At 36.6% G+C, this 12,344-nt stretch overlaps 1 protein-coding gene across 5 annotated transcripts in view; it reads left to right on the top strand.

Annotated features, from left to right (window-relative positions):
* The window catches only part of LOC126873614 (GAS2-like protein pickled eggs), an 88,034-nt gene extending 76,408 nt beyond the window's left edge, over nucleotides 1-11,626 (top strand). For all 5 annotated transcript variants that reach the window (XM_050634659.1, XM_050634661.1, XM_050634663.1 and 2 more), the window contains one exon: nucleotides 6,064-11,626. In XM_050634659.1, coding sequence (XP_050490616.1) covers nucleotides 6,064-6,950 — 887 coding nt within the window. In that variant the 3' untranslated portion in view covers nucleotides 6,951-11,626. The remainder of the gene's footprint in view (nucleotides 1-6,063) is intronic.
* The last annotated feature ends 718 nt before the right edge of the window (nucleotides 11,627-12,344 follow it).

Below are 12,344 nucleotides of genomic sequence, written 5' to 3'. Positions count from 1 at the left end.
GAAAAAATGACGAATGAAATGCGTAGAATTTTGTGACTAACGCAATGTTGGCCCTTAATGAGTTAAAAAAACCCTAACAAAATATCTAAACTCAGCAAGGTTTAATTCTATTTTGGGTTTCAAAACTGTTATGACAACCTGAGTACATTTTTTATATTACATATGGCTTTTACGCAATAACGAAATTATGAATATTTTTAGATCGATAATTACAATTATTGTGAATGGCAGAATTAGTGAAAAATATGAATAAGGCAAAGTTTGACTATTTTTGTTTTTCGACCGCAACTTTGAAAATATAACACAAATATCGATGTTTTGCTAGAATTGTATGAAATGTTACAATGTAACTAGACATTTTGCGCGAGAGTAAGTCCTGCGCATAACAATGCGCATTAATGTAAAGTGCGCCAGTGTCGCACATTGCTGGCGATTCTTGATGTTGCGATCGGTACATTTTACTCTTTGGATCTGGTTATTTTCGACGTGGCGAGTGTTTTTTTCGACGTTTGGTCGCGCGATCCCGTTTATTCACGCGCTGGGATTTATGGGCTGCCCCAACTGCGTGGGTTGGCACGCCTGTTACGCGAGTAGCATGTTGTAATGCGCCGGCCAGATCGAGGCTGCCGCAGGAATTCGTGAATGGCGAAAGTTTTTGGGGGAGTGTGTTGGTGTCTCGATTGTTAGATACTTTTAGATTAGACTTTCGAACGTTAGGAAATTTCTTTATGATTGGATTCTGTTTGGTCTTCTCTAATTAACTTTTAATGGGGAGATTAGAGTTTAGGCAAATTAAATCTTTTAGAACGCACTTGAAAGTTGAGAATTCTTTTTACTGATCTTTTCTTTGCTTTCTAATATGAAAATTTTTGAAGCGATCTTTATACCTAAGAATTTTATAATGATCTGTTCCCTATTTGGAATATCAAAAAGATTTTTTGATATGTTAACGAAAATTAGGAATTTTTTTTATGAATCTGTTTGAGGAATGAGTAATCCTCTTTTTATCTCCAATATATCGAAGAAAATAGAGTAGAAGAAACGAAAGAAATGGAAAAATAAAATAGGTACATACAGGTTGATACAGTTACATACATAATAGGTTGATACAGTTCAAACTATAAATTTCGAAGCTTTACTGCTTTCCAAGGAATATGCAAAGATGTAGGGATAAAATCTGAGAAGTCAGTGACACGTTTCTTTGGAGAACTATTATTTAATAGAATATACTCTATGGCGTAATAAGTTTACTTTGAAGACCACTTCTGTCACGACTAAAATCTCTAGTATGAACACATACTTAAAATGTATCTGGTAACAGTTGAAGAACTTGGCGAGATTATGATAATGGTGGAAGGAAGTAAACTTAGCAAAGTTGCTGATGGTGGGGAGAGTGGCCTTGAGGAGCAAGTTACTTCAGACGAACTATATCCCACTAGAAATTGCAGATTCACGCAGAAATCTCAATTATATCATCAATCATCATTGACGATTGACATTAATTTATAGCGATATCCAATAATAAATTCTATTAATATTTTTTCAATGTGATTAAATTTTCTTTATAATAATAAACAGCAATTGCTGTGGGTATCGGTACTTGTAAAAGCTGTCCTCGAATATTAAATGACAACGCCAAGTAATAAAACGGGAGAGAAAAGAAAGAAAGCGTGTTGGCTAAATACACTCGTTTAGCGTATAGGTCGTTTCATAACAGGGCGCCGAGTGAAATCGCCTCGGCGATCGCGATAATCGCGTCCCGCTGCGAAGAAAACGCACATAGCTCGCATGGCTTTTCGATCAAAGCCAGTCATTCAGTTTAATACGAGAGTATCAGGGATGGATGAACAAAACGAGCTATTGTGTGTTTACTTATTTTTCTGTGTTTCAACTTTCTCGACGTCTCATAACTTTTTCATTTCTTTTTTTCTTTTTTTGTTTCTTTCTTCAATAGCCCATCTAACAGGTTCCTTTATTTTTATTTACACATTTTAAAAATAATCTATATAAATTTGCAATATAGAATTTGTAAATTTGATCGATCGATCATTGAATTATAAAGTATCTTAAAAAGTGTGGAAAAGTGTAATTACATTTGACTGCGAAACATTTCACAAATGTTTTTGTCTAATATTTAATTCTATATATTTTTGCCAGATTATTTTATAGAAATTCTCTTTTAATATTTATTTTTATATATTCGTAATTCATCACTTAGTGGCACGTATAGATAGGATCAATTATTTTCTTACATTTTTATGAAGATCTGAAGACTTCGGAAGTTGAGACAGTAAAACGAGTGTTTATCTGGTAACTTCTATCTAAGATTGTCAAACCTGACAGCGAAGAATTTAATTCGCTTCTGAACTCGATGAATCTTCGCGATACTGCCCCATCCTTTCAACTCTTTTGTACATAACAGCGCATAGAATTGCCTCGTGTGCTTGTTTTTATCGCGTTTTGTCCCATCTAGCCACTCCTCACCGTCAAACCTCTACATCTTCATCTAGAGAAGAGAAGTCTATAATCTGTTCTACTTTCTTCAATCAGAATCCTGAATCTAGGGGAAAAACCTTCTAGGGTAGTTACAGGAAACTACAAATTGCACATTACACAAATAGTAATTTAACGCAGCATCAAGTATGATCAAATTCCAAAAATAAACATTTATAAAAACTAAAATACATATATCTATATTTAATATTTAATATGGTGACAATACTTCAGGATTTTACACATTTTTAATAAAATTGTCAGATGTTAAAAATATTATCAAAGTCAAATACTCCCTACAATTTTAATTACAATCTTGATTTCCGTGAGTAATTTAAAAAAGAAAAGATTCCCTAGAAAAATACTCCAGTTATCTGTCATCTAGGAATAAAAACTTAATAATTGGACTTCAATTCTCGAATTATCCCCATTTCCATTTTAACAAAACTAACCTACATACTGATAATTCTTACCTAAACCCAATCTAACCTAACCTAACTTCCTTTTTAACAATATTTCCATCAGAAAGACGAAAGAAATTAAATTTTCAATGGTAGCCACAGAAGCTATGAACATAGTAGCACAGTAAACCGTAATATATTCAAACCTAACCTAACCTCCTTTCCAAACAAGTCTTTGTTATGAAAAAGAAAAGATAAATTAAAAGTTTCAAAAAGCAAATACAGAAGCTGCGGAAATGCTAGTATACGAAACCGTAATTTATTCAAATATAACCTAACCTCCTTTTCAAACAATTTTTCCTGATGAAGGAAGAAAGAGTATGAATTTTCAAAGGCAAATAAGGAAGCTACGTAAGCAGTGGTACACGAAACCGTAATTTATTCAAATCTAACCTAACCTCTTTTTCAAACAATTCCTCGTTACGAAAAAGAAAAGAAAGAAATTGAATTTTCAAAGGCAAATAAAGTAGATACGAGAGTAGTAGTACGCGGAAACCGTTGCTCCGAGTGGAAAGATCAGAGTATGTGTCAAGTGCGTGAATCACGGTATTCGAGGCAAAGCGTTATCGAGGATCGACCGCTGGTGATTGTTCCGTGGACAGGTTGTTGTTGAAGATCGCCCACGCTTCGCGATATGCGCACACAGATATCTCATTCTTCGTGTAATCTTACACAGCCAGTTAAATGTCACGTTAGGTGTATGTATTTGTATACTTTGAATATTAATGAGCTACAGGGTGGTCCAAAATGGGTTGCTCGATTACTATGAACGATGAAAAGAGACGTTGTCGATTACGTATGGTATTATGCGCGTTTTGTTTACGTTAGAAGAGTGATGGGCGTGGAGCTACCGTGGTTGGCTTCTGTAAATGAATCGATTTCCTTTTCGGTTGAGACTGTGGGTGGAGAAGGTTAGGGAGAAGTGATTTTGAAGGAGAAAGTAGATATGTGTTGAAGCGAGCGTATCGAAGGCATAAACATGGAAATGTTAAAATGTTGATGATTCAAAAATCTAGAATTTGTCAGTCTTGAGACGGTAGAAGAGGTTTTACTATTTATAGAGACTAAAATTTTGGAATTTTGGTAATTTGTACAGTTCGAAGATTGGGAATTTGGAATTTTGTAAAATCTTAATAAATATTTGAGACTTGGCAGTGTAAAAGTTTGCGAATCTTCTGGTAATTTAACAATTTCAGTCCTTTGGAAACTTAATATCTTGGAAATTTGAAAATACAAGATTACAAATTCTAAAATACTCAGCTATTTTAAATACAATTTCTGTAAAGAAAATTGTATATAAAATTCGTTTATATGTCTACTTTGAAGACATAGTTACTTACTTGAACTACTTCACTCAACTATTCCTGGATTAGACTATAAACAAGCTTACGTTCTTATAGATTCTTTTATTCAACCGATAAGTTGCTTATCATGGATTATAATAAGTTACTTATCATATCTCGTTCGTAAAAATTCAGTAGTCCAAGTTACTTTTAACTTCAATATTTTCTCAATCTCTTACTTTTCTATCAAAGTCGACAATTCTTTCGTCCGAACTTTCATTTAATTCTCAATTTACGTCTCCAGAGAACTAAAAATTCCCGAAAAATGTGTCAATTATCTTGGAACGCGTCCAGAACATACTAAATGCTTCTTCCGAAATAGCATTTGTAAAAATTGTTTTTGGCAACACACCGAAGATCCCGCGAGCCATCAAGCTGCGTTTTACGATTCCTTCGAACTGGTTCTCGCGACGTAAAACGCATTTATACGTCTGTAATTGGCAAACCTTCGCTAATAGCTTCTTTTACGCCCAATAAGACCGTCTCGGTGTATTCCTTTCTTTTAATGAGGAGCGTACACGTGAACGATTCCATCTGCTATTACAGAAATTACGCAATCCTAATTCCTACGATTAAAATTGCACAGTTACACCGAACAAGGAAATCGTAAAGATAAGAAAGTGGCGAGTTAAATTTTCCTCTTCGAGAAAATCGTAATTAGATCGGGATATTGCGCGTATTACAGGTAACAATCAATTGCTAACATTTTTCTTATAATTGCGGATTGCATTTGTAAGATTCTTTTAATCAAATGCGATGGTATAATTCGATGCTTTCTAAATTAAATCTTATTTCCTTTAAGAAATCCAACATTTAGGAAATTCCGAGCAAATTAAAGAAAGATTATTATAAGTTTTCTATACAATAATGTAATTCATTTATAAAGTATTTCAAATTCGTCAGAATTCAACCAAGAAGATCGAACAGTTATAGTGCGCTTGAAAGATAAATATCATCTCGAATAAAATTATTTTTACATTTTTTACCGATTAAGAAATCCAAAGAAAAATCAGCGGATAATGTTAATTTAATAGAGAGTTGGCGAGAAATATTATTGGCTATGTCATGGGGGGGGGGGGGGGGGGATCGAAATTGCGATATAAAAAAGTCAGGCAGGTTGCCCACGCAGTGCTATGCGATGATCGTCGAATCCTAAATCCCGTCGAAATCCACTCGAGTACGCTTTTGAATAAACAGCGAGGAGGGAGCTGGTGACGCTCTCTGGTTGACATTTGCATGCGATTGCACGCGGAAACAACGCGATTCGTCGTTACGCAATCGCGATTGCGTATACCGAACGCATTCGGTAGAACTAATTTTGCTCTTTCAAACCAGAATGTATATTTAATGATTTTAGGAGATTTATAAGTAGAGATTACAATAAGACTGTGAATTGTAATGTGAATTTTGAGGCGTTGAATTTTTGGAAACGTGCTGTCAATAATTTAAAAAATATCATAAAATGGAATTTATATTTTATTGAAATTAGAATCTCAGGACGTAAGCTCGATCTATTCTCCTAAAGACTTTTATAGAACTATGAACATATCAATTTAGCAACGCGATATTAAAATCATTTTACCTATGGTAAATCCCACACATTATACTCAAATGATACACAAGCAAAATATCTCTCTCGTTTCCCAAATCCATCTTCAGAAATTCTGCAACAGCTAAGTCGAGCCCTATGGACAGTAACATCCTAACCGAAAATATATTCGATAATAAGAGAAAAAAAGAAACACCCCTTTGTTTCCTTGTTTCAGAGCAACCCGTGAAATCTGAACCTGAGGAGAGGTCCTGCGTGGAGACAGAGAGCATCGAGACAGGCCTTCGAAAGACTCGCATAGGCCCAGCCAGTCCTCTCCGCGCTTCGCCTTCGAGAAGCGTGGCCTCTTCCTCCGGGGACCGAACTCCTCGAGCAAATTCCATCGTACGTGAAAACAGCAACGTCTCAAGAGCTTCCTCAGGCAGTAAAACACCCAGAGACAGCAATTCCAGTCCAGAAGGAAGTCCTCTCAAACGAGGAACCATCAGAAACAGCCTTCGAAAACCTCCAACAGGCAGTCTAAGCAAAGCATCTCCAGTACCAAAAACCTGTCAGAGTCCAGTGAGTGGTAGTAACACGTGGAACGGTAGACAGACTCGACAGAGACCCAGTATCCAATCAGACACCTTCCTGAACCCTCAAGTACCAGCCACCTGTGCCACCACCCCTAATTTCACCAGGAAAAGTCCAGCCAGGCAAAGTCTGCCTAGGCAAAGCTCCAACGGTGGTATCCAATATGACAGAAATGGAAGAAGAATCAAAGTTACCACTGGATCTCTTCAATCTTCGCCGACCAAGGTGAATCCTCTCTTGGAGCAGATTCTACAAAAGGTTGGCCACTTGCAAGACGAACGTGAAGTGGTTCAGAAGCTTCAGGATCTTTTGAGGGATTATCAGTCGCATAGCTCTGGCGACGGCGTGGCGAATATGGAGTTCACCAGGGCGTGGATCGATGGTAACGGGACCGTGGCGTTGCCTCAGGACAATCAGATGACGGCCAGTCCTAGAAAGGATCCCAAGCCTGTCTCGGAGAGGGGAGGTTTCTCCAGGATACCGGCGCCAGTTTACAAGAGGCCGATGTCTGTCGCGTCTGACAGCATGTAAAGCTTCTCACTATGAGCTTCGAGTAACGTTTAGAGGGCGACGATGATGCTGGTTCAGAGCGTGTCCTCGAGGTCATCGGGCTCCTCGATCGCCCATAGGCTGGACTGTGTGTACGCGGAGCCTCGCCAGTGCTCTCGCTGCTTCCTTGCTCGTGACGCCCTCGATTTAGCAGATTCTCTGTTGATTGTACGTGGACACGTGACGAGACGTGGGTGTGAAAGGTGTTGCAAGGTGAGAAATGGTGATTCCGAAGGTGTTTAAGTAAGGGAAAGAGTGAGGTTAGGATGATCCTAATTTAAAATGCAGTGTTTCCCGAATTAGCGTAACATTGGTGTCTCTGTTGCATCGTTCAATGATCAACATTGGTCGAAACAGTTTTACATGCAAATTTCCTGAATTAGTATAGACTACTCATCCCAATTGCATCGATAAATGATCGCTGGTAGAAATGGGCCTAACTGATGCTCTGGGATTAGAAAGGAGTTTTGAGATAGTTCCCTTTGGTCTAATTCTGGGAACCCTGTAATTTCATGAAACGTGTCTCTATGGTGCTTGGGAGATTTCTTTTCTCTTGGAACATTTTGTAAATAGCGACGCTTTTACTGAAAGAGTTTTAGAAAAAATTGTTCCCTTTTCTATTGTGAATTATCTTAGAGGAATAGAAATCACGTCCTTTTCCCCCTTGAAGAAGAGAAAATTCCTTTATACCTAAATACCGCGAAACGATGCTTAAATGGTAAATCAGCCTCTTCTCACCTGTGCACGATTCACAAAAATCCCAAATATCCACATTTTGAAATGTAAAAAAATCCGCGTTTCCACGTGTTGTGCGATAGCAGATCGAAGGTGTCCGATTAGAGTGGAAGTTTAACGGGCCTTAACGGTACGGGGTCGATCAGTTAGCTCGTAGGAGTCACGTGTATATCGAGGTGGTGCTTGGATGGTGCTGAACGAGATGACGTTCGTGATGCAAGTAAGATTATAAGGTGATCAAAAATAAAAATGAAAAAAATTGAAAAAAACAGATCAAAAAAGAAAAAAGAAGAAAAAAACGATAGGAGGAGAAGAACGACAGAGAAGCTGAAATGATGACGTGGAAGGGAACGAAAAAAAAAAAAAGAAAGGTAGGTTAGGTAGGTATGGGCGAGGGAGACTCGTCTCGTCGATGAACAACAACGATTTCGATTGACGAACAACAGACAGAATTCAAGCAGGCAATTAGCTGGTGTACGGCTCTTGCGTTAATGGCTTCCCGATCGATTTGCTTCCAGTCAGTTAATTGCACTCCGGCTGACAGCTCGTCGATTCATCCGAGACGAGAGATTGCACCTTTGCACCGTGGACACACGCGACGCGATCTCTCTTTTTTGTCGTGATATGTTCTTTTTTCCGAGTGTCTTGTGATCGATACTTTGCAGCCTTCCCTTTTGCTTTATTGAATTCCTTTACCAGGAATTCTTTTTCTTTTTTTTTTTATTGCGGAGCTAATGGACATTCTTCGACCGAGGAATTATAGGGGGCTGAATATTTATGTATTGGAAAAAGATTTGGGGCATATAATATGGTAATAAAAGAAAATTACAGAAAGTTTCGTGAAAGATTAAATATAGAATGATGAAAGTCGTACATGAACATAAAAATTGCATGAAACTTTGCAGAAAAACGAATACAGAATCTTCTTCGATATCGACTTCAAAGCTTTTTCTTTAAACTTAACCTAACAGAATCTCATAGATCGATCACAAGTTACATCGAGCTATATCACAACAAGGAAAGAAAAGGAAAAAAGAGAATCACGCCGTTTCGTGATCATTTTCATTAGCTTAGTACGTATAAGAGGTCGACGAGCGTAAATCGCGATTTCTCGACGATCGCGATCGCTGAAGAAGAAACGATCGTCGGGGGATCGACGAGAAGATCTCGGGTTTCGCAGTCAGAATTTCTACGTTCGATCGTTCACCACGGCCGCCGGGCCGGCGAGAAATTATTTATTTATATAGTCTATCGGTTATATTTATTAAAGACGATTTATTTGCGCGTTGCGAGTTCTCTTGAGGATGGGAGGATAATAAACGACGAGAACAATGCAGAGTCGAGGAGGAATAGGTTAGAAACGGAGTAGAGGAGAGAGAAACGAAGGTTTCTTAGCAAGAAAAAAAAAAAAAAAAGAAATCAAATTCACCCCAGAAAACAGACTGCATTATTGTAGATAGCGACGTGTCGTCGAACAAAACGCCATTCCAATGTTTCAATGTTTTTTATACCAAAACGCGAGCGTAGCGGCATTTTGTATCAAGTGTCTTGAGGGGAAAATGGCGTCCGGGCGGGACGTGTTTCAGTTTTCGCGTGTCAGCTTCATGGAAACTAGAAAAATGGAAGTTTACAGGGAAATTTTTGCATAAGAATTGTACTTAGTGTCCTTGCTGCAGAATTGAACGTCTGTAAATTAATTATATATTGCTCAACAGAATGTAACTCGAGTGAGTGAGTATTTGGTACCTCGTGTGGAAGAATCAATGTCAATTAGGTTATGTTCTATTTTTAAAGACACATATTTCTGATTGTGGAACAAGGTGAAGAAATTTGATGAATTTCCTTTTTAATTCTACAATTTTGAATTCTGTAGTTGCAAAACAAAAATTGAAAATATTTTCGTAAAAGACATTGTACGTAGTTCTAACTCTAACCTTTAAATCTTCGATTCTAACTTCTCGATTTCGTAGTTACAAGAAAAGATCGAAAAATTCCAAAATGAATACGAACATGATTATCAGATACTTTAAGCTTTTTATGCTACATATATTTCTAATTCTAACCTCTAAATTTGTAATTCCAAATTTTCAGTTCTATAGTTGCAAACGAGATTTGGAAAATTTCTAAATATATACAATAAAGAGAAAGGAATATCACAAAATCTCTGTGTCCACCATCGATTCAAAATACTTCGAGATATCATAATGGCGTCTAATCAAAAATTGTTTCGGAGCGAGACGCGCGAGTGAAACGCAGCGAACTTAAGATGAAAGAGGCTGAAAGTGTGGAGCTAATATTTTTTATAATAGCCTAGTAGAGAAATCGTGTCCTTACGGCCTAAGGTCGGCCTCTCCAAGTTTTTCGATGTTTCGTTTCCTCTCGAAGTTTCTTCGACAAGGACTACGTCCCGCCACGGAAACTCTGGTCCCCGCCGATTACGAATTAAGAGGTACACTTCCGGCAGGAAGACAGAGAAGTTTATTTTGTTGACCAGATGTTCGAGTAGAGATTGTAACGCGAAACGTACGTATGCCCGATATAAGGAAAAAGAAAGAAAGGGAATTATTTTTTAGTAAGACACGTTAGGTGCACTTCCGGAAGTTACTGTGTGTCGCTTCTGTGACGTTCGAACGATGCGTGGATTATTTTCATTTGACTTTTCTTTAATTTTACTGCGTTTTTATTTTTAGTTCGCGGGCTGTTTGCTTTTCAAGAGAACGAGGTTTGAGGTTTAGCTCGTACAGGGAGTTTCATAAATGTCGAAACAAATTTTGTGAATGTAATATTTAAAACAGGAATTTCTTTTAGTTTTTGCTTTTTTTTGTATTTTTTCTTGGTACATTATGAAACACCGTATGATCTAAAAATTATGTTTCCAATCGGGTAGAAAATATTGTTTCGTTTAAAAGATTTCTTCGATACTTGAAAAGCAAGAGGTTCCAATTATTTTCTTCCTTTTTTCTTTTTTGATCTTCGGGTAATTAAGATCGGCGACCTATTTGGAATTGAGATCGCTGTTGAAGACGTTTTTTAAACCACGTGGTACCTTCTTATGAAAATTGTCTTTCTTCTTTTATCTCTTTGTTCTATATAATGCATGCCAAAGATACATACTTCGTTTTAAAGTAAGCGTTCTCTATATCGTGGTTAACGAAAAACGTCTTCAAAAATGAACGATATCAATCGGTTTCAAGAAAAATATTTTAACTCCCTCTTAGTTATAATTTTACTTTATAGAAGCGCGATTTTTTTACAAAAAAATGACAGAAAAGCTTGCAAAAAAATTAGCGAGTAAATAAAGATACGTAAAAAATTGCACGTCCAAGCAAATATTGTCAAATATTTCCCGTCCAAAAGCGGTTCTTCGGCAAAGATTTCCAATTCGACAAAGCGCTATTTCCTCGAGGAAATTCCATCGAGGAAACGTCCGAACTGTTCTTCTTATAAAAGAAACGTAAAAAAAAAAAGGAATAAAGAATATTAGAGACCACAGTTCGTTCCGGAAGGCATGCTACAAAATTGCTCGTAGATATTCAAAGTCTCGAACGCGGGGGTGAACATCCCCATTCGTATTTTTAAGCCTAAGCTTCATAACCCCATGCAGCTGCGGTGTTTATCCGCAAAATGACAAGAAATAAATAATATCGATGATTACCAATATTAATATTATTATTGCAAGAATTGCGGAACTATCGCTATTATTCTTATTAAGAATGATCATTATTATTATTGCGATTATTATTATTATTATTATTACGATATTATTATCATCATTGTCAGAGATAATGACGATGCTGATTGATTATTATGATTATTATACGCAACGTTGAGTATGTTACGTTATATCATTTTATCTACGAGAAGTTGTAAATTGAGAGAAAACTTGCATAAAAAAAAAACAATAAAAAGCTTTGACAAAATCATTGTACCGCTTTTTCTTTAAGTAATTGTTCTATTACTATATGTACATATGTAGTTTATTCTTATGCTTATTTCTATATAAGTTCCAATGTTCATAGCCACTGTCATTTATGGCATTATTTTACTTTATATGCTATCTCTATATATAATATTTTTTCAAAATAAAAGTACCAAATATTTTAGTTCATATATTATTCACATATACGATGCTATGGAAGATGATACGATTCCACACCTATCATATTTATCTAACTGTTAACTAAATACTTTACTTCAAATTTTCGTCATCATTACGCGATATTACTTCTCCAAGATACTAAACATAATAATAGAATTCTAATAATCCATACACTGTCACGTATAGAACCGACTATGTTCGCATCGATATCCAAAGTATTGGATGCTGTACGAAGACCATGAAACATCGGTTGCATCCAATACCAATACCGAATTCTTAATTCCCAAAATATCATCAAACACGACACCCAGTAAACGAATTATTACGTCCAATGCACCAGCTACATCCAATGCCAACACCTGATATCTAAATCTCTCAAAATATCAAATATCCAGTATACGAATAATTACGTTCAATACACTAGTTACACCCAATGCCAATATCTAATTTTTAAATCTCTCAAAATACGAAACACGACACCCAGTAAACAAATTATTACGTCCAATACACCAGCTACATCCAATGCCAACACCTGATATCTA

Source organism: Bombus huntii, chromosome 15 (genome assembly GCF_024542735.1).
Source record: "Bombus huntii isolate Logan2020A chromosome 15, iyBomHunt1.1, whole genome shotgun sequence".
NCBI classification, from domain to species: domain Eukaryota; kingdom Metazoa; phylum Arthropoda; class Insecta; order Hymenoptera; family Apidae; genus Bombus; species Bombus huntii.
This window is presented reverse-complemented; position numbering and strand designations above follow the sequence as displayed.